Below are 24,759 nucleotides of genomic sequence, written 5' to 3'. Positions count from 1 at the left end.
CATTACCACCTCCTTTCCACTGCTTCTCAGCACAAACCCTATCCATTTACATGGCTGATCAGGTCCCTCAGTGCAGAGGCATGGCAAACAAAAACAGTGCTTAATTGGTCAGTGAGGGGTTCTGACTTGTAATGACAGAAGAACAGGGCAGTACAAGGCCGCGTTGTTGTTGCTTAGAGAGATAATCTCACACATTTCTTATTGATCTGCCTTTCTTGCAGTTAGACATTATAGAGGAAGCTAATCAAGAAAACATTATGTGTGAGAGTATGGTTACCAAATGTGCTGTTTATAGTGCTCATTCTCAAAACAATAATGTTGAGGAAATGTTTGAGATTTGGGGGCGCTACTGGGAACTGTATCAAAATTATTTTTACTTAACAGGAGTATATCATATACAGAGCAAATATGTAAACTGGATTAACAGTGAAAATAGTTAATTTGCATAATTGTACAATGGTGGATTGTTCAGTGCAAACATAGGCTTACTCCTGTACACTTATGCAAATTGCAATCGATTTCTTGATGGAGCACAGTATTCAAATAGTGAACCAAAGGTCAGATCGCAGACACTTAATATACTGGTAGTTAATATTCTACCAGCCACTGCCCCAAACCCGTATAATTTTATTGACATGCAACTGGCTGGCAGCCGAGCCAAAGTGAAACTGCAGTGGTGTGTATTTTCTCTGACATAAGATTTGGCTTCCTGTCAACGAGGCCCCTTAAAAAGTCTAAAAGAGCTAACACCACCATGGTTTCTACATAAAGCTATAAATAACTGATACCTCAGGTCAAACCACTGTTAAACCATCATTCATAAACCCTTCAATTCTTCACTGAATGATCAAATAAAACACTTTTTCTCATAAAGCAAATAAAAAGAGAAACTACTTATGTGGTGACATAAAGGGGAGAAACACAGCCCATCCAATATTGAATTATTTTCAATATGAAACACTTCTCGCAAACATCAGTTTAAGAATTCCTGCTCCCTATATTTTTTTCCAAAAGGTAATTCAAGTGACAAACACTTCATAAGGACACATATGCGTATGATAACAGTTAACCCCAAAGGGAGACCAGCTTTTGTCTTACTTAGTTTCAAATCCAAAAACACCAGCTCGTCATTACAATAGATAAAAATCAAACTGAGGAAGTACTGAATGAGGGAGATGTGGGAGATGAAGACCAACAGATGTTTAATATAATATATAGGAGAAGGTCAAAGATGGGAAAGTTTGCATGTGTGTAAGTGGAAGGGGGGATGTCGGAATAGATAAAAGAGCCATCGCAGAAAAAAACAGAGAAAGATGAACAGATTAAAGTTATGGGCAGGAACAGTCATATCTCTTTAGCCCCCAGTTATTCAATTAGAGTTATGAGTTGCATGGAAGGAGAGTAATGGAAAGTTAACTCCATCTGAACTTTTGTCAATGTATTCAAAGGTCGTGGAGAAGGGGAAAAAAGGTCAGAACAAAGCCTCACAACAGCTAGGTGGACTCCAAAAGCCAACATGATGTCATTAACTTGCTAATCAAAAGGCATTTGTGCAGCAGTATTATTTTGGAGAGTGTATATTTGATATGGAACAGTCTTTTTATTCTGGCATTATAATAAACAAATTCTTCATCGCACATTCTGATAAGTTTATCAGAAAAGGCCAACTTAAATTTCATGTTATTTCTTTTGGCAAGACCTGCAGCCTTTTGGTTCATTTCAGGGCGATCATGAAATTCCTTGATTAAAGAACATGTTGTTCGAAAAGAGCACAGCATAATTTATCGTGTTTAACAGACATGGTAACGCCTGCCAATTATGAGGAGAACAGATAAAAATGTTTCACTTTTTACGTTTAATAACAACAAACAGTGCACAACACGATGACTACAAATGTGTTGATAGGAACTTCTGTTTTCAAGCTTTCAATTTGTATTAAAATAAACAGATTGTTCCAGACCCGTCTCATCTCATAGCAACTTACTATTTGGTTAAAAAAAACAATAAGGGACCAAACCTGAAGTATGTGGGTAAACAAACGGGTGAGGAAACCTAACTGTCACCACAATGAGTGGTAAAGCTACCAGCCACAACCCCTCTGAAGCTACTGTATAACAGATTTACTGGACTAGGAGGCTTGTCAAAACCCATTACGTACATATACTATACTGTATAAAGACATTCATCAAAAATGTTTCAATCTAATGCCATAAATTCTCCTGATTAAACTTTGATCCATCAAACCTTTAATGTTGATGATGAGCAGAAGTTGAACTATTTGGAAAACAAGTCCACAGATTGCTAGACCATCTGACATGTTTCTATGAAATGTTTCAATGGAGTGAAAGGTACCAGTGGAAACTGCGGGACGGAGTTTGCTTCCTCTTGCACTCCTTAGTCAGACTGTGAATTATCTGGGTGATCTCTCTTTCTCATTACCTGACTGAAGGCGGACTCGACCGTGATGATGTTAAAGATTAGTTACTGGCAGAGAAAGTCTCCGTCTAAAAAGGCCATTTATTCTAGTCTCACAAAAAGCTGGTCTTTATCTGATAACTGGGGCAAAAAGTGATATTATGGGAAGCAGTGTTTGTGCGGCATGTTTGTGCATGGGAGTGCTGTCTTAAGTGCATGTATTTTCCAAAAGTGGGTCTGATGTTCGCCACAAGGTCCAATTACCCAGGCTCAGTAGATTCAGTGATGTCTGCTTGCATCAAAGCTGATCCGCATCTAATGGCCCGATCAAACCAAACACACAAGGATGCATTCATGAACAAATAAAAACCCTTCACCCAAACAAAACAACAACCGGTACCTGTAGCCTTTGCGTCTGGACTCCTATCTGCCAGACATGAAAACGGCAGCACACCAGACAAGTGTCCTGAACAGCTGTAGATGCCTCTGAGTATGCATGAACGCTTCACTGTCACTCACTCTCTCCGGTCTTACTCTCAGTTCTCGCTCAGGCTCTTTCATTCATTCATTTGCTTGCTCGTGGCCTTTGAGGGGTAAGGGAAAAGACAGGTATCTAGAGTGGTAGTAGTAGTAGTAGTAGTAGTAGTAGTAGTAGTTACGTTATATGTTACATGTTGGATGAAACAGTCATTCCTCCTTATCCCTCATTTCCAACACTGTGGCACAAACTCTTCTTTAATACAGAAAAATGGCATGTAACACTAGAGTTGCGGTTGTATGATTTCGCCAAAGAGTAAAGTTGCAGTTTACATCCATCTCTGTCCAGACTTACTTACAGACTGTAGTGAGGAAATTCAAGGAGGTTATCGTGTGTATTATTTGGCAAAACGTGGATGGATCACACACATCTTCAACCCAGCAGTACAGAACATCCAGTTTTAAGGTGGACACCAAGAGATTAGTGTTACCAATCTAGTATCCAACCAAATATGAAATACGGTCACAATCTCTTCTTCTGTTCCTGAGTTATGACATTGAATAATGGACCGAAACATTATAATGCCACAGTGAAGTTAACCCTGGACCTTTTGGATATAAAATGTCATCACTTCGTGTTGCCCTATTAGACATTTGTTCGACATGTCATAATTGGCGTAGGAATTCTTGAGTTATAGCCAAAAGTGCTAAAATCTTATCAGTTCATCCTTGAGTTCGAATGGACATACCATATGTGTCGTATTTGAAAACTTTCAAGGCATTCCTGAGATATCTCGTTGACGAGAATGGGACAGACTTGAAGTCATAGTGACCTTCAAAATCTAAGCAGTTGATCCTTGAGTCCAAGTGAACATTTGTCCCAAATCAGAAGAAATTCCCTCCAGGGGTTCCTGAGATATCACATGCCCAAGAATGGGATGGACAGACGAACAGACGACCCGAAAACCCTAGGGTCTATCGTCAGCGCAGAGGCATAAAAAGATGAACATAACAGAGTAGTGTGAGGTATCAAAGTAAACTCTCTGCTCCTCGTCGTTGTAGACTGCAGCTGGACTCTGTAGATCTGCTTGGAAGGCAGAATTCGTCTCCGTTCTGGGGCTGTAGATAAATCCACGCTCCATTTAAAGAGACTGATAGAGTTAATTCCAGATGCACTGGCGTAGCAAATCCATGTGCTCCACTTCAAAATCAATACTAGCAGCTTTAAAATGATATAAGAATCATCAGGCTCAGCCAGCATGTAACAGTGGAATCAGCTACGGCTCTGAACTCATTACAACTGATGGTATCAATCCTGCTGTGCCTTATTAGAACCCATCAAAGAAATGCTTTTCTTACTATAGTCAGACAGGGTACCAGACAGAGGCAGAAAACATTAATGCCAAGTCTAGGAGGTAAAAAATAAAAATCGACTGGGATACATTCATCACAAGCCAAGTGAATAATGAAAGGAGTCTCCGAAAATAGTCACCTGCAGCCATCTTTGTAAAATCCAGTCGATTGAAGTGTATTTCCATCAGTGACTTCAATAACTTTCCCACTCACAAAGGCAAAATATAATGAAATAGTTTTGACACATCAGCTGTCAGTATGTATGGCATGTTACTTTTATGAAAAGAATATGGTCTTAATGTGTTGATGTCAGTGTGTATGTGGATTATTATGGTATCTTCTATTCACAACCTATTACAAATAGATGTCCCTAACATTCTACATGCATTTCAGTTTAACTATCCCATTAGACATAAGCTTTGCTCAAAAACCTGCACTGAGAAAAGATGTTAGAAGCAACTGAGGCATCAGAGCATCGAGAGGCTGCATGTTTTGAGGAACATATGCTCTGTGATATGTAGCAGCAATTTGGACTGCCTATACTGAATTCCCAGTTTACAAATAGATTTAATGTCCAATAAAATAAAATGATAATCTAAATGATCTATATGCATCTTGAAACTCGTGAGAAACAAGAGAAGACCAGTGATGGGATCCTTTGAAACTGCAGACGTTTCAGTTTGTGACATGACTCATGAATTGAAACAAAAAAAAAAGTCAAATGTATCGCTACCTCGGTCCTGGCAGACAATAATCATGAATCGTATAGATGGAGCGGATGGGTCAGCAGTTCTACTTGGTCTCTATATTTATGAGTAGAGGTGGAGGGGAGTGGGGGGGTACTCATTGTTAAATGTTTGCTTTTTTACAATGTATAATTCTGCATATGCAGTTTGCATTGTTCTCTAAGCTCGAGGCTGGAGGGAGAGAGACAAATAAATATTTACTGTGGAAGCTCTGCAACCCATTTACTGCAAAAGGGCCTAATCGATAATTCTCAGTCCTTTGCTCAATCACTCACAGGCAGTCAACAAGCCAGTTCCTCTCCCTAGGCATCGAAAGAAACTTTTTTATAGCAGGTTTTTAAAAAAGATGAGAATGCCATTTTATTGCTCTTTTTATGCATTTATGGAGAAAGATAAAAGGGGGGAAATTGAAGGCAATATTAACTCTTGCTTGGCAGGTTTTTTATTGAGCAGAGGTGGTCAACGCAATTCCGATACACCTCATTTTGTGATCTATTACTAACTATAGTTTGCATTTGCTGTGCCCTGTGCACTGCATTGTAAATATGAACAAAGTTATATTAAATAAGTCAACATTCAGTGACTCAAAGACTTAAATCATCACTTGTTCCCAAAATCCTAAACAGGGCCGATATCTCTGCCAGGAGGATGGTATAAGACGCATCCCAAGTTGCACTAACTACATACAGTAAAGATATTCTGATGGGAGATAATTGGACAGCTAGAGAGAGCGGGCATGCTGAAATAAAAAATAATGGCCTGTTTCTCTTTAAAGTTTTCCAGACAAGCAGATGAATCTCCAAGGTTAATACATGAAGTTTGAAGTCTTAAAGATTTTGTTTTTTCTGTGGTGCTGATATTTGACTCCAATATTATGCTTTCAGCTTTATCAGATCAATAAAACAGGATTACCTGGAGCTGACAAGAGACACAGAGAGATCTCAGTGCTGTATGAGTAAAGAGAGGATAAACAATAATGTATAAAAAACAAAAATTGAGAGAACAAGTCTGATACAGCATTGTACATATCAACTCTAGTTTCTTTCCCAAAAACTTTGAGAAAGGGAGAAAAACGACAGATACTGAGCATTAAAAAAAGATGGATGTGTCTGTGTGAAGACATGGACAAAGAAGCTGATAGTTTATAAAGGACAGACATAAACTGACCAGCTCCTTTGGTCAAGGAAGATATTTTATGTTGCAGCACTTAAAGTATTAGACTCCTTTCTGGACATTTAAGGAATTGTAAATCAAGGCCAAACACACATCAACATTAGGAGGGCGTAGAAGAAATGTGTCTCCTAGTTTTAACAATACGTAGGACACATAAGAGCTAGTATGAGGAGAAATACAATATAGAGCATACATTGTTATTGTGGTGCAAATACATGATAACGCTTTTAGCTCACCCTAATTATGGTAAATTCTAAAGCAGAGGAATAAAGTGAAACAAATAGACAGATACCATAGCACATTGCCAGCAAAGCAATTTCCTTATCATTATGCATCATAGTGACAGTTCTTAGAAGGACCATTACTGTATGGCAAGTAACATACAGCCAATTATTAATCACAAGAAAAAAGCATTTCTAGCGTGGGTTACATTTGAAAAACTCAAGCATTGTACATTAATAACACAATAGCTTTCCAACTTTTACTTTCCATTTTAAACCCTCCTTCTTTCCAGTAAAGATTATCAGCACCCTTGAGATCTTTCCCTCCCTTTCTCCACTGACATCTCTCCCACTATCCACAGCTCCCTCCGGTCTGCTCAACCCCAGACTAAGTGAGTATATACTGTATCTTGTACTGAATAGAGATCTTTTTCTCCTGGCTTATAGTTTCAGATCAGTCTTTCATTACAAGCAGTGTCACAGAAGGACTCTTGACGAAAAAGATTTAGTGGCTGCACCTGTAGAGTAACACGATGGAGATGTCAAACTCAAATTTGTCATCTAGATCCATTAAAATGAATCACTTTTATTCATGGAAATGTAGTAGATTTTAGTCTTTTGGCCTCTTCCAAATAGGTCTTCCATTGCAAGTGTTGCAAATCGTCTAACTATTTCTATCAAAACGTCAAAGATACAAATGAATTAAAACAAAAAAGGTTAAACAGCATCATGTGATGGGCATTTACTCAAGTACACCTCACAATGGAGTCCAAATCAAGACAAACTGTGAACTGTGTATAGTAACAAAATCAACTTACCGTAAGCCATCTGGCAGCATTTAAGCAATACGCTTTTTTAAACTGCGTGATACTTTTTGCAGATGTACCAAAGTTTTGTCAGCCAAACAGATGCTAAATTGCACCGGAGGTATGGAACCAGCATGATTTTCTAGTGTCAATTTAAAGCCAAAAGTGACTTTAGTAAGCTAATTTTCATCCAATGCAGAGCAGGTTGAACGAAGGTCAATGCTGTATCAATTTTACTATTTACTACAAAACACTTTCATATCTGTAGCTACTGTTTGATATACGCTGCTACTGTGGAAATAACCACATCACACTATTCCCCTACACTGGTTCACCTTTATTCCCTTTCCTGACCTATTCTCAACCTAAAGATGAAGTTCGTTTTATTTATTATCAACTTTCCCCTGCTTGCAAACACAAATGACTTAAGACACTGCAGTCAAATGGAGAAAGGTATATAAATCAATTAATTACATAAAGCATTCGGTTTGTGCCTTTGCAAAGGCGTGGAAGAGAGCCAGTACTGATCGCTGGGATCAGGGGGTGCCTGTGACTTGAGAAACAGCATATTCAACAAATGTAATGCAACCGCAGCTGGCAACCTAGAATTGAACAACTCAATATTTGTAAGTGAACTACTGCCAGTAAATGTTTTGTCAAAACCACATACAGCAACACTTTAAGCCTGAAAAGTCCTATACGAGGCTGTTCTAAAAGTTAATGTTGAAAAGGATATGGCTAATTAAGCCAATTAAACAAAATATTTGTTTAATTCAATCTCTGTTTACTTCATAACCGGATTAGCCTAGCCTACAGAAGTCATATTAGACAAACAAAAGTCATGTTTGTTCAATTACTGCTTGAAGAACAGACCATTGCACCGAAAAGAAACGTGGACAAAATGTAAGTCACCTGAATGAGAGGCGATATTCTGCAAGGGGAATCCATCTTGAAAACATCTTAGAAGTTAGAGAACAAGCAGTCCAGAACATTGTCTTCATTGTTGTGATTGCTAAAGTTTGCCTAACAAAACCTATGTCAAATGCTGTTGTGTGATGAATGATTGAAAGATAACTAGTTTCCTTCATTTGTCTTTAGATTGCTACGTATATTAAATAGCTTCATAATGAATTATACATACATTAATCCTGGTGTAAGAACTTCAAAGAACCAATTCACCTTACACTCAGGAGCAGGTGGCTACTTCCCCCTTTATAAAGGGAACATTTTTGACCTAAAGGAGGACTGTTATTACCTCAAAATTTCTGAAACAAATTGAAATATGAAATAGCTTTGTCTAAAATGATGAAATAAATGAATAAATCAGCAATTAAAGTCTTATTTTTCCACCTGGACACGTTTCATAAAGATATTTTTTTTCAATGTGCCCTTCGTACTTTGAAAGTCTTCAGAGACTGTTTTAATATAGCCAAATGAAATGTGTTGGAAAGTCAGTTGGACTGAGTATCTGAACTTAGTTATTAAATGTTTAGTTGTGAACTCTGTCCGATCGACAAGAGCAGAGCATCAGCTAATTATATGGATGGCTGACTTTTATAAAGCTGGGCCTCTTTGCTCTTTTATTACAGCTCTCTCTCTTCTTTCCTCTTCTCCTCCCCTTTTTCCCTTCATTTCACACTGCACAGATGAGAGGAAGGGTCCGTGGCACAAGCTCTGTTTGCACAAAACAAAAGCTGAGAACACCACACACAAGATGACTTTTTCCAGGTACGCAGGGAATTGTGTTGACACGGTCTTTGCTCTGTTTGTGAGGCAATACATTTGGTCAGAGAACATAGTATCAAAAACATGTGTGGTGTGGTCCTCTTCTCGAATAATTACCTCCTCGATGAGCCCTAAGTGGCCACATCACCTCATCTCCTTGGGCCATTCCCTGCTGTCGTGCGCCATCAACCCTTCCATAACATTCAGAACAACAACGGTACACCCCAGGAAGAAGGCCAGAAACTTAACCTCTTCACTCTAAACATTTCGGTCAAAACAAGAGAGAAAAGTCATGAAGTCTTCAGGTTATGAAGAACCACACCTATTGTGTTGTTGTAATGACCAGCTGGGACTGTAAGTATACCCCCTGGCGGGAAGCAACTATTGTATCTGCTTTAAAGTCAGACCAAATACTTTTTCTTTTTTTTCTTGGTTAGTCTTTGTTTATCAGCCATATGAATTAAACTGTGTGCTCTAACAATTCCTCCTTCCAAAAATAATGTATGATTGAAGTATATTCTGAACATTAGACAAATTTCTCTCAAGAGATACATGTAGGAATATATGAAAGAAAACCCTAGATTACTAGAAATAACTGTAAACAAGTAAAACTCAGCTGCAAACCACAGCTAATCACAAAAAACCCAACAAAAAAAATCCCTGAGGTCCAATATATTCTCTACGTATGCAAGGTCAAATTGAATACTCCCAGTCTCTTCCTTTTTCTCATCATTTCCATCTCCCATCTCTGGTGTACGCAGGAACCCTGCTGTTCTAGAAAGAGTCATAGAGAGAAGGAGAAGGAGTGGTGCTGCACCACAGAGTGAATGAGGAGTTAAAAGGAGCCGAGGGGAGACTTCCAATATGACAACACACTGCCTCCAACACACCAATCATCACATTCCTGCTAGAAAGAACCCTACCGTTTCTGATGAAAAACAAGACACACTAAAAAAAAAAAAAGCAGTGGCAGCCAAAACTCTCACAGGACTATGGTTCACGAAACAAGAGTACAATTCTGCTCCATGATCTCTTAACAAATCGCACCCAGAGTGCCGGTTGGACAAAAGACAAGCAGACTTGAGTTGGACAGTAAAGGACAGAGGAAAATTGGACTTTGGTAGAGAAAAACATTGTGAAGAGAGCTGTCAGAACCACTGGGGCATGCACTGATTTCCCAGCGCGCTCGCACACACACACACACACACACACACTAGACTTGATGAAACACACTGGCCGTCCCTACAGATAGAGGTACCTGCTGTAACACTTGTACATGTGCTCTATGAGTGAATGAGATATCGGAGACCATTGGTGACTGGTTCATAGAAGTCAGTGGGCCTATCTAACAAATGTTTAGAACACATGCGAAAATGTGTGTCCGTAACCAGGTTGAAATGTTCGTGTCACATATGTTTGATTCCAAATAACTATCACTAAAATATTCTTATTCCCATTACTGTATATTTAAACAATAAAAACAAAGAATGTCTCGTCTGCTGTCAGGCCTTGTGTTAGGGCCCAAGGAGAGGACAAACAGTTCCCAAATAACTGACATTTTTTAGCGCATTAGATCCAAAATTGTAGGCTGAAGTTCCATTAGAGAGTGATAGGAATGGATAACAACCCAGCATCTGCGGCAAGTGTCAAGGCCAGGTATATAGTGAGTATCTGTGAACTAGATTTTTCTAATAGGCATGATCTGAAATTAGCACCCGCCATCCGTCAAATGCAGCTAAATTGTTGACAGTGGCGTGTAAACTCACCCCCCCCCCCCCCCCCCCCACTATGGCAGACAGGGAGAATGCACAACAGAAACTCATGTTAAGTAAGGTAATTCAATTTTGCCATCTGCCACACATTGCTTCTCAGATCATCCATCAGTGTGGCTTACTCTCTAGTGTAAATAAAAGTGTAATAACATTTTTTGTTATGCTATAAATATAAAGTGACAGTCCCGGTGTATGTTGACGTCTTTTACTGCATACTGTTCCAAAGCTTTCAAACGATCTTTTCATTTGGCCACTTTGCCCTTCACTGCTCTTACCTCTCCTCTCATAGAGTAAGCTTGGGTCACTTAAGCATTGAAGACCCTCATCTTGGCAAAGGGAAGATTGGAGGCAAGGCATTAAGGGGGAGACAGACATGATAAGAGGGGGCGAACGTAAGGGGTGAAAAGGATCATGTTTTAAAGAGTAGTCTGGCACAAAAATGAGCCGAGCTGCTGCAAATAACCTTACTGGTCTAGATAAAGACTGCCATAGCACGCTACCACAAAGAGGTTATGCTATGGATGGCAAGTACACGCAGATGCATGCACATACCCACACACATACTTTAACAGGGGATGTGGTATTTAGTGTCATGCTGATGTATCTGGTCCTGTGTGAGTGGGCCGTATCTCTCTACTCTCAGTAAATATTGGGAGGCCAGCATCAGTCACTGCTGCTACACTGGCCCTGTGAGAAACCCACAGAAGGCAACATTCTTCACAAGAGAGCACAGACCACCCGCACACCCACGCCTGGCTAAACCTTATTAACAAACATTTGTCCAGGCTCCCTGAGATGTTTGAAAAAGTTCTATCAGTTTGATGCAACGTGGAAGTAAATCGAAACCAGAAAATGGTCAACAGAATGTCGCCCAACACTATTTGCACTTCTGGTAGAAGGATCTTATCTTGTTTGTGTAATCCATACTAAAACCTAATGTTGAACTATTCCTTTGTGTCATAGGCAGTTCATCTACACCTTAACATAGCACCAACTCTTTTTTTTTTTATAACTGCATTAAGTTTTTTTAGCACGTTTTTAAAGTCATGCATGTTGGCATCTTTCTGTAATGTCAGTCTACAAATATGTCAATCGTGAGTAGTGAAGCCAAAGAGCATTTTACACATTGTGGTCAACTAACGAACTAACTGACCGACTAAAGCAAGAGTTTCAAACTTAAACATTTTGGATACATATTCTTGATCAAAAGTTTTGGTATTACCAGTGATAATTATAGTTGCCCATTTATTTTCAAGGGGATTTTAACAGAAGCTTTTATGTATTTTCTAACCCTGAACTTCATAACTTACTTTTATCTAAAAAAAAACACATGAGATCAGTTTTATGGCGTAGTGATAACACCTCCCAGATCCTTATAAATATGTATCCATTGTCTCTTATTTCTGTTTCCATCTGGACTTCTAAGGATGGACCAACCTTGGCAGACACAACCACAGACAAATATGTATGTATGTAAATAGAGAAATTCAGACTGATGTGTTCTTGGACTTAGTAACCAAGGTCGCAACTGATTTGACTTTCTAAGCAGCCTAATATACCAGTGAGTTACACAACCTGCTTGCCCATCCATCTCACTGTGTAATTGATAGCCACAAGGCCGCTGATGATGAATGGAGTGAAGTGGAGAGTGAAACACACAAACTGATGCAACTGTGGAATCTATTTTCTACATGGCCTTGGAGAAAACACGGACTCTGTTACTGAATGTGTTTATTTGAAAGAAACTAAGAGATCTTTGTCCCACCAACAAAGACACATTGGCGCAAGATTAATGGGAGTGATTGTAATAAATCCAGTTGTCATAAATCACTGGCTCCGACTAAAGCTATTCAAATTAAATAATCATTGTGCATCATGATGAACTAGATCCTAGACAAACAACAAACCACACAAAAAATAGATAGCACACAAACCTAGACAACACTATAAGACTCTAAGCATGACATAAGACACAACCTACACATAAAATTAACCATGTACACCAACCCACAAAATAACATGCCTGCATAAACACACTGTGCATGAATACACCCATAAAACATGGATGCCCACATGCTTCCCACTGAAAATTCACTTATTAACATGAAGCATCAATGAGTGCATTTATATTCGCACAAGTATCCTGGTTATGATTAAGTGCCCCAGTTATGTGCAGGCACCCAGGAAGTGTGTGCCAGACTTTGCAGCCATTTTGACATCGTGTACAAGTGGTGTAATTACAACAACTTCTATGTCAGACATGTGATGCCATCGGACTCCAAAAAATACTTTTTTCCCATTGACTTTCATGGTGAAAGATGCGTCTGTAAATCCGTGGATACATGTTTTTGTGAGTCACAACCCCCATTGAATGACTCGTTTCGATATCAGAATTTGATCTTATTTAGTTCCAAGTCCAATAGTGCCGACTGCAGATGTTGAACTTTTTTAGCTTCATGTGCCATTAAGGAGCTTTCTGACACTGGTTTTAGAAACCCAGATATTCTACCTGGAGTACTCTAAGATAAAACTGCACATACATTACGAGAAACCTGGATACTGTTCAGAATCATGTATACAGGGTTATAAATAAGGAGATGCATCATGTTCCATGTAAACATCCAATCCCAAATAAGTTCTAAACAAGCACATGTCTCAAATTCGGGAGAATAGTGTGCATGTAATAATATAATAATATTAAAAATAATAATGAAAATAATAAACTTTATTATGTAGCACTTTTTTAAAAGTTACAAAGTGCTTTATAAACATAGAACACATTTCAAACGGAGTGAAATGAAATAAAAGCAGAAACAGGACACACAATAAAACACCAGAATTTACAAATTGAATGCAAAAAGTGGCTTAAAACTAGATAAAAGACATTTTCTGACAGAGCTTCTGACAGTCACGACCATCACATAGCACAAGCTGATGTTTAAACACACTCAATGTAGTCAAACACATATAGCTTGTGTTGCTGACACTTACTAAATGTGACAAGGGCACTGGCTTACATCAATCATTCAAAATTAGGTAGTTGAAATTAATAGGATTCAGACACCAGCTGATGGTTCTAAATTTTCTTCACTAAATTCCCCAAAGCCCCAAACCTGTAGCAGTTAGACATACAAACACAGATGTAGCCACCACGAGCAAAAGAGGTGTGATGCAGATTGCTCAAAGGAGTAATGGGATAGGAATGGAAGAAAATATGTTTTCCTCTCAGAAGAAAATGGAATGAAAACCATATAGACTAATAGGCTACTCCAGTGAACTTGCACAGTCTTGTCTTATCTAGCTCAACTGGCCTCACATCTCTCCTGCCAAACATTCTGTGGGCGGTCCTGTGTTTCAGCCCTGAGGTCCAGCCATAAAGGCACCGCATGGAGCCCAGTGATCAAAGGGAAAGCTCACTAACCAACTTGGTCCATGTTGAGCTTCTGGCTTCGCTCCAGCACACTTCGGTGTCATCAAGACCCCTGATGTTGTTGTGAAAGCGCTAACATACATTTCTGTGTGTAGTTGAGCAACTCTGTGTGTATGTGTATAAGATCAAAGACATGATAGAAATCAGAACACAGGCTAGGAGTATCTAATGGTCACAGAGGTGAAGTCAAGCCAGAGCAAGACATCAGAGACTTTAGCACATTTGGTACAATAAGTCAGATGATTAAGTCAATTTGATACGCAAACTATTTAAAAGCTCTAGGCTGTGTTACCAGTGACCAATTGTTGCATTTTAGCTCTAATCTGTTTTGGTTTCACACTGGCTTTTGACAAATAAATCATGATGTACTTCCTGTAACTGAGCTTGAAGGCTTTATCTCATCTGGTGGTCATGCCGATCATACAAATCTCAGTGGTTGACAATCACAGCTAGAAATGCCAGTGAGAAAAATAGGAAGGAAATTATAGCCTACATCCTGACTCCATATCGCAACATGATGTTGAAAATGGTTACTATGACCAGCAAAAGCAATCAGGGAAATCCGTTTAGCTTTAAAGATGTTTTGCCTACGTATCGCATGATCTTGTGAATTGTCTCAGTTGTGTTCTCACCACAAACCACACCAGATTTCACTTGACAGTAGACTGATATCCAGACCATTCATTTCATTCATTACCCTTTATTTAACCAGGAATATTCCCATTGAGATATAAAATCTCTTTTCCAAGGGAGTCCTGGCCAAGACAGCAGCATAAACATACAAGTTTCACATTTAAAACCAAAACAACACACAACTTAACAAAAATGGGTTTGGGTGATGCCACACTGTAAAGCAAAGTTGACATTACACATCGGTAAGTCCAACCACATCAACCAGGTTAGAAAATGAACAGGAGTTTAATAATGCTAACAAAACATGTCATAGCATTTTGTCAACAGATAGTGCTGATTTATGCCTTGTGGACAAAACACCTCCTCTAATAGAAATCAGTTTGTTGCTGCAGGGAGTTGCAGAATATTATTGTTCTGCTTTGCTGACATACAGTTGATTTCCAAGATTCCAAGACCCTGAAGCCAAAAAGTTGTTTGCATTGCGAGCCAAACCTGTCTTGTTTTACCGCAGCCACATGTAATTGTGAAACAAGAGGCACTGCTCTTCAAGTGGCAGCTGCCCAAGCCTTGTTGTTCCACTGATAGATGCAGCTCTACCTAAGACCAAAAGCGGTGTGTTCAGCCAATTCAAAGCCTCACCCACACTGAGTAGACAGCTCAAACTGACTGCTGTAGTAACAAGGTCACTTGCATAACATCCATATTAAAAGCATATGAAAGCTTTGATTTATTCCAAACACATAAGAAACTCGTGCAAGTCATTTTCTGTATAAGACAGGTTTCTTGTTTTCAGTCAGATCTTGAGACAGTGTTACAGCATGTGCTCCTGGAGTTAGAGCAGCAGTGACGGCCTGGTGTTTTATCTTGGCACCCTGCTTGTGGCAGTCTCTATAGCACAGCTCCTCATGCCGTAGGCTTCCTTCAGCCGTGACATACCACAGACTACATAACTCTGCCACTGTACTGTATAGCCTCTCATCCCTCAACTATCTGCTACTGTAGCCACGAGACTGTCAGCAACCGCCTTCCCCCACCCTTTTATACATACACAGTGCTTTCACATAGTTTACACACACAAACACACACCAGCCTTCTACCTCCAATGTGCTTATGGTTTGGCCACACACACACACACACACACACACACACACACACACACACACACACACACACACACACACACACACACACACACACACACACACACACACACACACACACACACACACACACACACACACACACACACACACACACACACACACACACACACACACACACACACACCTCAGAACAATCCTTGGCTAGCTTAAAGAAATGCCACATGACTAAGTGAACTACAGAACAGAGCTTGCCTTCACCACTCTGCTCCCACATGGGATACAAAACAGCAGCTAGTCACGAGACGTATAGAGCAGACAGCAAAGTTTTACTAGACCAACTAATGAAAAAGCAAGGGCCTTTCTACACTTCCTATTCATTTTTGAGTCCTATAAACCTAAGAAAACATTGTTTAAATCTACTCTTCTGGTTACTGTACTTTGATTTGGCTCACTGTTTTTTCTCTCACAAAATAAAGGTTTTTGTTGAAGTGCCTTGGTTATTTAAAACACATGCTAGTGCAGCAGTGGTATAGCCACAGCGGATATTCTATCAAATTCTGAACAATAAAAAAAAACAGTATTTCAGAATATATCAAGTATTAATACTTTGTTCTCTAATTTTCATCTCCAGTGCATTCAAGTAGTTATATCTCCCATTGTATTCGTTTAACCTCTAATGGACATGATGCGCAAAAATTTCAATTTGAAAATTATTCAAACATGATTTTTGGCCAACTTTGACAGCTGTTATTCACACCTACCACATATTCTAATTCCAAAGGATAATAAGACACAAAATATTCAACATTGAATTAACAATAGGCTTTTTAGCAGAAGGATAAAATAGCCTAATGTCCCTCTGCAAAGGCAGTAAATGAATGGAAGTTAGTTTTCACAATCCCACATACAAAAAAAAACCTTGACTCCCACTAACATTCCCCATAAACCAAAACAGAAAACGCACCTCTTCAGATGGATTATATAAAAAGCATAACAAAAGAGGATGCAACAGCCTACAAACCAACATTAGGCCTCTCCATCCCTGTAGCAAGGTGCCACTGACTGTAGCAAACTTATGTTGCTCCAACCAGAAGATGCAGGAGATCTGGGGTATAAATCCTACACTGATAACAGCTTTGGGGCAGTTTAAATTGGCTACCCTTCATCGTATCAAAGAGGATTTAATACTGACCCTGGCTCAGTTGTTCTGTCTCTGTCTCCAGGTCACACTGATTCAAACATATTGACAACAAACTGCCCAGCAGCCCCACAGCCTTGCACCGTTAAAGAATGAGCAGTCCCACTGACACAAGCCAGTCACTATAAACACTTTATGTTATATTTTTATGTCCAAGTTAGAGTCACCTACAGTAGCAATCGACAAACTAGTTGATTAATCAATCAAATTGAATGAATAGTTAAATACGATTAATTCACTCATTTTTGTGGGACACTTTTGTGGTGATTAAACAGTGAAGGGTAGACTGATGCCAGGAAATAAGGAGAGAAATGGGGGAATAACGTTCAACAAAAGGCCAGAGAAACTGGGGACAAGGCAATTCATGGTCAGTGCCTTAAACCCCTGCGCAAACCCCAAATACCAATAATATTTATAATCAATAACATAATTTAGCAAGCAAAAGGCCAAACTATTGCTGATTTCAACAGGGTCATTTCCTGCTTTCCTCTGTTTAATACCAACCTGGAATTGGATTCCTGGGCTGCTCTGAAATTACGGAAGTATAAATAGACTAAACAATTAATAAAGCCATATTTGGGGAAACAGCTTTCCTCTCAAGACTAATGTCTAAACCATCTGTATTTTGTCAAGTATTCCGCGGTAATCATTATTACATTTTTTCAAGAAAACTACAAGAACAGATAATGTATGCATTTTAATTACCCCATGCAGCCTGAGCAGTTAGGATATCCAGTGGCTTTTGGAGCAGCAGAACTCAAAAGGGGAAACAAAGGTGAAGGCTGCTGCTCGGGACGTGATGAGACTGGCATAACAACAAGTGAATATCAAGAAACACTCATTTACACATCAAACAAGAAATGACTCATCATACACCCCTCTGAAAAGCAGTGTCTGCTTTCAGAAACCTGTAGTTAATTGTGACTGCACTTGACACAAATGGCTTTTATTATGCCTTTGTGCCTGAAGAAACTCAGTATTAAGTAACCACCCGCTGGCAACCTTGAATTTGAATCGGCACAGAGTCTTTACTGACCTTTGTGCTGTACTGATATAATCCAATTTCCTCCTAGTCACCATTAAGCAACTTTGAACTATTAGTGACGGCATCTGCTGCTGCCGAGGCAGAGTTTAATACACGTTAAAATGGTAGGATTAAGAAATGCCATTGATCTTCATAAGCAGTTCTGCTGGCACTGAAATTAATATGCACTAGCTATTCTCCTAATGAATGATATGAATGGCTAATTCAATTAACAAGCAATATCTCAGCTTATGTTCAAATAGAGAAAAAAAATAATTAAAACCTCAATTTCTGATGAAACAATTATTCACTTTCAGTTTAAATCTAATCTATTTGAAAAGGACTATCCTAAAGCCCATCAGTAAATTGATTTAGTGTGTCATTCTATTGGCAGAGGAAACGTAAACATGCTCATCAGTGGGAACATTAGTGGGTGAATTAAGCGAGACGTGCTGAAATGTGACTTTGGGTCGGAACAGCACAACCGACACACACAAACACGCAAACCCAAAAAAGCCATTTAAACACAAACAGATGAGAAGAGAACTGCATTTGTCCTCTGACCTGAGATGCAGATGAAGGTCATGTAGTCTCCCTGACCACCAGTGGCCAGGAAGGGGATCTTTTTCTTGGTCCTCCGCTTCACCTGCACAGCAGCAAGCATCTTCTCATCATGGGGTAAGAAGACCTCCTTGTTGATGGCTGACTTGGCACTCATCTCTGAAGTAGGCAGGAGTGAAGAGCTGGCAAACAATTTAGGTGGAGAGGAAGAGATCCACTCCTCCTGAAAGGAGAAGAGAACAGCATATTAAATTTGCATTTCTGCTACGGTATGGTGCACAAAAGTCTGACACTCTCACTTTCAGTAAGTCCACTACATTAAAAAAAAACAAAAAACAAAACATACTTTTTCACTTGCCTCTACTGGTATCTGACCATCCGGATAGTTTTTGTTTCATTTGTCCATGTTTTGAGAAAAACAACTCTTTCCTCCAATTAAATACTCCCTATGAAAAGGGTTGAAAGTATGTTCTGTCAATTATCTCGAACAAAAAGACCAGTGATTATGGAAAGAAATGTAAAACCGAATTTTTGTGAAGACTGAAGTCTCTAATTATGTGTCACAGCCTCCTTTCCCACTAAACAAAACGTTTTGTATATGCATTACAGTGAAAATGCTTTGTTTGTGTGTGTGTGCTGTGTCACATTTTGAGATATTGGGTAAGCATTTACAACTTGCCATACAGTAGAATTAAAACTGATATATCAGCTAACACATAAACTGCTTCACCATATTTAGATATTTACAGCTACATGCTTGCGACCTCTCCTCACAGGTTTTATGTGTCTTAGTACCGACTACAAGTAAAAGGCCTGATGAGGAAATCACAGTATTTTGCAAGGAAGGCACCAATATTAAAAGTATGAAAAATAGTTTTGGAATCAACCAAATCAAGCGTACAAAGATAAACACAAAGAGGCAGAAGTGAGCAGGAGAAATCATTCCGTTTAAAATGGTTCAAATTGTAAAGCTTATGTCTTCTGTTCATCCTCAGCCTCCGGGCTAATCACTCCCCTCCGCCACCACCAATCTAAAAGTATACATCCTCTACTGCTCACAGTGTATAGCATGTTAAAGTAATGAAAGAGCGCATTAAAGAGTTCCAAAATGGAGAATGGCTGTGTGTCTCTGTGTTGCAGCAGGTCTCCGCGCTCCATCTTTTTAAATGCTTTGCCAATGTTCTTCTTGAATGCACTGCCACTCGCAGAGATGAAATGACTTCATCTAAAGCTGTTAAGAGAGTACTGGTAAATCTCACTGATACTGAACAAATCATGTTTCTATTATTAAAAGCCAACTAGAGAATATATTGCTCGGTAACTGAGAATATACCACGAGAGATAGAGCAGTACGTCTGATGGTGTCAGGAAAAGCTGTGCTTGAATGCATAAAGAAGTGGGTTAATAAGGTCCAAATGCTCTCATGAGGACTATGGAGCTTAATCATTTTGTCAGCCACACACATTCACTTAGGACACACAAGTCCTCACAATACCACATAAGGCACAGGCCACCCTGATGAACCGATTTATCCATCGGTTTCAACCAGTCGATGAATTACTCTACCGCGAGGCAAAGCGAGCCAGACTGAAAAAAAAAAAAAAAAAGCCTTCATCAAACTGGCTGGCTAATAAATAACAGACTGCAAACACTAAGTTGTTTTCCAACAGTGCAGCGAGCTTTAAACTGAGTGCTCAGCAGCTGAGGAGACACAAGTGTAGTCAAAGTTTCATTCTGAAAGCAAAACCTGCAGGAGTACAAGGTTTACTTGGACAGTAAAAAGTACACAAGCCAATTTCCCCGCCCCCAAAACCCTGTGGCTGCAAGGCTGCCGTTGTTGACTGGTGGTCACTGTAGGATTACGTCAGGCCAGAAGGAACACTTCAACAGCAATGGAACATAAAAGCTTTGGACACAATACCATGGCTACAATATAATACAATCAAATAAATAGTCCTGCAGTAAGTAGTACTTCTACTACGCTATTATTATAAAGGTTTTGTTGTGCGTGTCAGCTATATGGAATTTTGTGAGGCCGCATTTAGTGGTGGTTTTCAACTGAACTGCATTAGAGGCAAAGTTTATGAGAGTAATGTGTATGGGGAGGAGGGGGGGGGGGGTCACCCACTTAAAGTACTAAAAAGTACAGCTCTCACGAAAAGGTAAAATGTATTGCAAGGCCACTTTGTTTTGTGCACTTGTTTCTGTTTAAGCTGTTTCCGTCTAATTGAATACCCACTCTTTCTATCAATCTCCCTCCCCCTGCTCTTTCAGCAATGTAAGACTTCACAGTAAACAAAAACCTGGGCCAAGATTTTGTGGAAAGTAATTACAGAGGCCAACAAATATGCCTTTGGAATTTAAGATGTCCAACATCCCAACATTTCGACTAGGAAATACACCTACCTTCCATTAAAAATACGACACCTGTTATCGCAAGCACAAAGTTGTTTTGCAATCAACCCTCTGTCAAAAGCAGGAAAGCTCTTTCAATCGGGCTTTTTTTTGTGTAAAAACTGTGCTTTGAGCTGTTATTGCATGGCGCTCTGAGCTCTGATTAAGACTGTGCGGTCTGTACTGTGCCAGGCCAACCTCAAAAGTACACAAACAGCACAGCACTCAAACGACTTGGACATCATGTCCTCTGAATGTATCATATTCGTAGGTCAGCACTGAATGTATCAAGCATTTACATCTTCACCAAGGATGGTAGTTTAACTCTTGTGACACAATTTGAAGACAGTAGAGACTAGTTGTTTTAGATTTTCTTGTTAAGGGGCAAAATGAATGCACAATGTGAAATTCGTCACTATATAATGCACCCACCAACCTACATAATATGCACGCATCTATATTCATACGTATTTTCATATGCAGAGTAACGTGTAGGCTCAACCCTCCCTTGGTATCTATCCTTTAATGTCTTCTTTAGTTACTAGTTATTATAATGAAGAAAACAGAAAATCAAGGTTAAGTGTTGGAAATCCACTTTTTGTGTTGCTCGCTGGAACAAATCATTCCGGTGGAGTTCCTCTCTGTGGAAGCCCTAATCCGTAACATCTCTCCCTCTTCTCCTAGTTGCTCCAGCTGAGAAGGAAGGCTGCCCACATCTCCCTGCGAGCTGTCACCAGGCAAAGGGGAGCGCATATTGCCCCTCAGGTGGCCCGCTGAAGCATGACGGGAAGGAGGGAAAGGGGATGGGGGATGCGAGGAAGTAAACAAGAAGGAGTTGGAGGAGGAGGAGGCAGACAGGAGCCTCGAGGCAGTGAAATATAGCCAGCTACAACGCATAGCTTATGGTTGGACTTAAAGCAGTCTTATACAATGCTCACAATGCAGGGCTGAGTAGACGGAGGGAAGCTTCTGTGGCGGTGAAAACGACGTACATATATTTTACGGCTGCTTATCACCTCATTTCCAAGCAGAGCCCCTTTAAAACACTTCATTAACTGTGACTGTGTATTGCCAAGCAGTCAAAGTAACAGCACTGTTCCCTTTGCTTCTCTCTTGCTCAGTGTGTTCATGTGAAATGTGTTCAGTCAGTGCTCACAGATCTCCAGGGACCTCATTGGAGTGGGGTCTTTGAGTAAGCTGCACTTTGAGCATCAACAGAGTCCTGCTCTCCAGCCTGTGCCCATGGAAACATGCCACTGCAGCAGAAGCTGCAGAGGAAAGGGGATTAAATGACAAGTGGATGATACAGGCCTCATCAAAACTGAACTGAAGGTGTGTCTTTCATTTTCATTTCTTTAAGACTCAAAGCCAAGCCTTCAGTCAGCACAGGCTAAAAGTTCCATCTAAGGGGGAACTACCAAGTATATTTAATGCTCTGCACATGTCGTCGGAGTGAGAATTATTTCGATAGTCAGCCATTACAAATTGATCACTTGTGAGTCAAGGCAGACTGAAGGACAACTATAATCTGAGTGAGCTTGTACTATCTTTGAGAGGAAAAATATGCTTAGGACCATGAGAGTGAGAATAGAATCAGGTTCAGGTTCAGGTAAGGGCAGAGGTTAGGCGTACAAACATGCATGTGATTCATCAGAAGGAGTGACGGGCATGGGAGAACATATTTTTCATGCCTTATCTTTAATTCCAAGGGAAGACCCACCCCTGACTGTGAATTATAATTTATCAACTTTGTACATCTAAGATTTTTCCTTTCGGATTCTGACAGCTTCAATTATAGAAAAAATCCCAAATCCCTTCTTTGTACATGCCTGCACCACAGAGCCCAACACAAACAAGAACAGTCGTGTCTTGGACTGATGTTAAGAAAACGGTAAAAAAAAAAATGCTTAATCTGCTTTTCTTTTCTTTTTTTAGGAATGTATTATTTATCTGCTCTGATCACTAATATTGATTCTAAACATACAGTGTATTTCTGGAGCGACATGTGTGAGAGACAGCGGTATTGATATCCTTAAAATCTACACATTCAGCTAACATATAAATGACACTGCACTGGTGTGTCAACAACACTTTTTTGTTTGCGGGTAAGACAAAAAACAAGCCCAGGAATTACAGTCAGGTGAAATGTTCACCTCAAAAAACCCGTATCCGCCAGGTCCTTATCTACTTCTCCCGCGCACATTTGACTGACTTTGGAAACTTGTAAAAGATAAAAGCTGTTTTTTTTAACTCCACACTACACTCTTAAAGAAGTCTGAGGGAAATAAAACACTTCGCCTCATCTGCAGCTTCTCATGCATGTACTTCATGTTGATTCATGGCTCTGTAAAATGCCTTGATTTTACAGGAAGAACCTCCCATAGTGTGCACATCTTCATAGATTGCATCTTTGGAGAGTGATGTCACCCGACAGTGTCACTTTGAATGAGCAGTAGCCAACGTCACCACATGAACAGATGGTGAATGTTACCGCGCATAAAATAATTGAAAGATTAAAGTGTCTACCCTGCTGTTTTTCTGGTGTCAACGCCAGCCTGTGATGTATTCTAATCCTATGTTAGTGCAGCGTTGCGCTACAAATAACACACAAAAGGCAGTCTTGACATGCACGGTAAAAACATTTTAGTCACAGGTCACTCACATGTATCACGCTGGATGATGGGAGCCAATGTTTTTGCAGTAGTTCTACAATGAACTACCCCAAAACGGGACTTGGGGAATTAAAAATCACTCTCTCCCTCTACTTGGAGGCTGGGTTGTGAAACAATATCTCAAATATCTCTTCCCTGAAATAACCTTGTACAGAGTGCATAAAAGACCTGCAGTTCTATTTTCTTGTCAAAAACAAGCACAAGGGTAGAGACAGCTTATTCAAGACTTCAAGCCGGATTTAGCCGTCCAAGTTTTGATATTTAAGACCAAATCCCTCCGTCAGAACCAACTCAATGTGCATGCCAGTCAGCAAAGCTCATTAACACACTTCTTCTGCCATCTCAGACTTCCAGAAATCTCCAAATATGCTTAATTCGGTCAGATCTGCTATACTGTTTTAGCATGTAAAGACAGGGTTTTGAAAACAAGTGCACAATTCTAAACAATATCAGCAGGCTTTATGAGTTATCTCAAACTCTCCCAGCGGAAATGACAAGCAGGGCTGCGACTCGAGCATGTTCTCCAAATTCAACAAACAGCACAGTTTTCTGTATTGTTCTGAGCTGCTCTCTCTCTCTCATAACACTTTATTTTACTACAGTTAGCATCTGGATTCCTTACAACCAAATCCCAAATGAAGCGTCTTTTCATGTGTAACTCCCAGCTTGAATGGCACAGTTTACTGTGAGCATGACAACATTGGCAGGACAAAAAGTTACAGGAAAGGTGTTTTATTAAAGTCTCAGGTTTGTGCTCAACATGGGGATTGAACTGATTGTCAGATAATGAACTGGGTAGTCTCTCACAAAGCCAGATCTATCTCCAAATCACAATCATCTTGGGCAGAGGTAAGTGGACGGTGATAATAGATAGGCGAGATAACAGAAGAGGCATGACATCACACTGTACATCCAGTCTAAGACAGACTACGAACGGGGAAACCCATGTTGCCACCCATTCGGATAATTGGCTATTCTGAGGAATGCTACTATTGTAATTTGTAGGGCCACTTTGTTCTAAAAGGAGCATCACAGCAGTTTGACTCAGAGGGGAGT

General features: G+C 39.8%; 1 protein-coding gene across 2 annotated transcripts in view; it reads right to left on the bottom strand.

Annotated features, from left to right (window-relative positions):
- The window catches only part of stxbp6 (syntaxin binding protein 6 (amisyn)), a 60,454-nt gene that overhangs the window by 32,720 nt on the left and 2,975 nt on the right, over window positions 1–24,759 (bottom strand). For both annotated transcript variants that reach the window (XM_083924322.1, XM_083924321.1), the window contains exon 2: window positions 18,641–18,860. In XM_083924322.1, the coding sequence (XP_083780448.1) occupies window positions 18,641–18,794 (154 nt within the window). In that variant the 5' untranslated portion in view covers window positions 18,795–18,860. The remainder of the gene's footprint in view (window positions 1–18,640; window positions 18,861–24,759) is intronic.

This window comes from Echiichthys vipera (genome assembly GCF_963691815.1).
Source record: "Echiichthys vipera genome assembly, chromosome: 12".
Classification (NCBI taxonomy): domain Eukaryota; kingdom Metazoa; phylum Chordata; class Actinopteri; order Perciformes; family Trachinidae; genus Echiichthys; species Echiichthys vipera.
The sequence above is the reverse complement of the archived record's forward strand: the minus strand, read 5'-3'. Positions and strand labels throughout refer to the sequence as shown.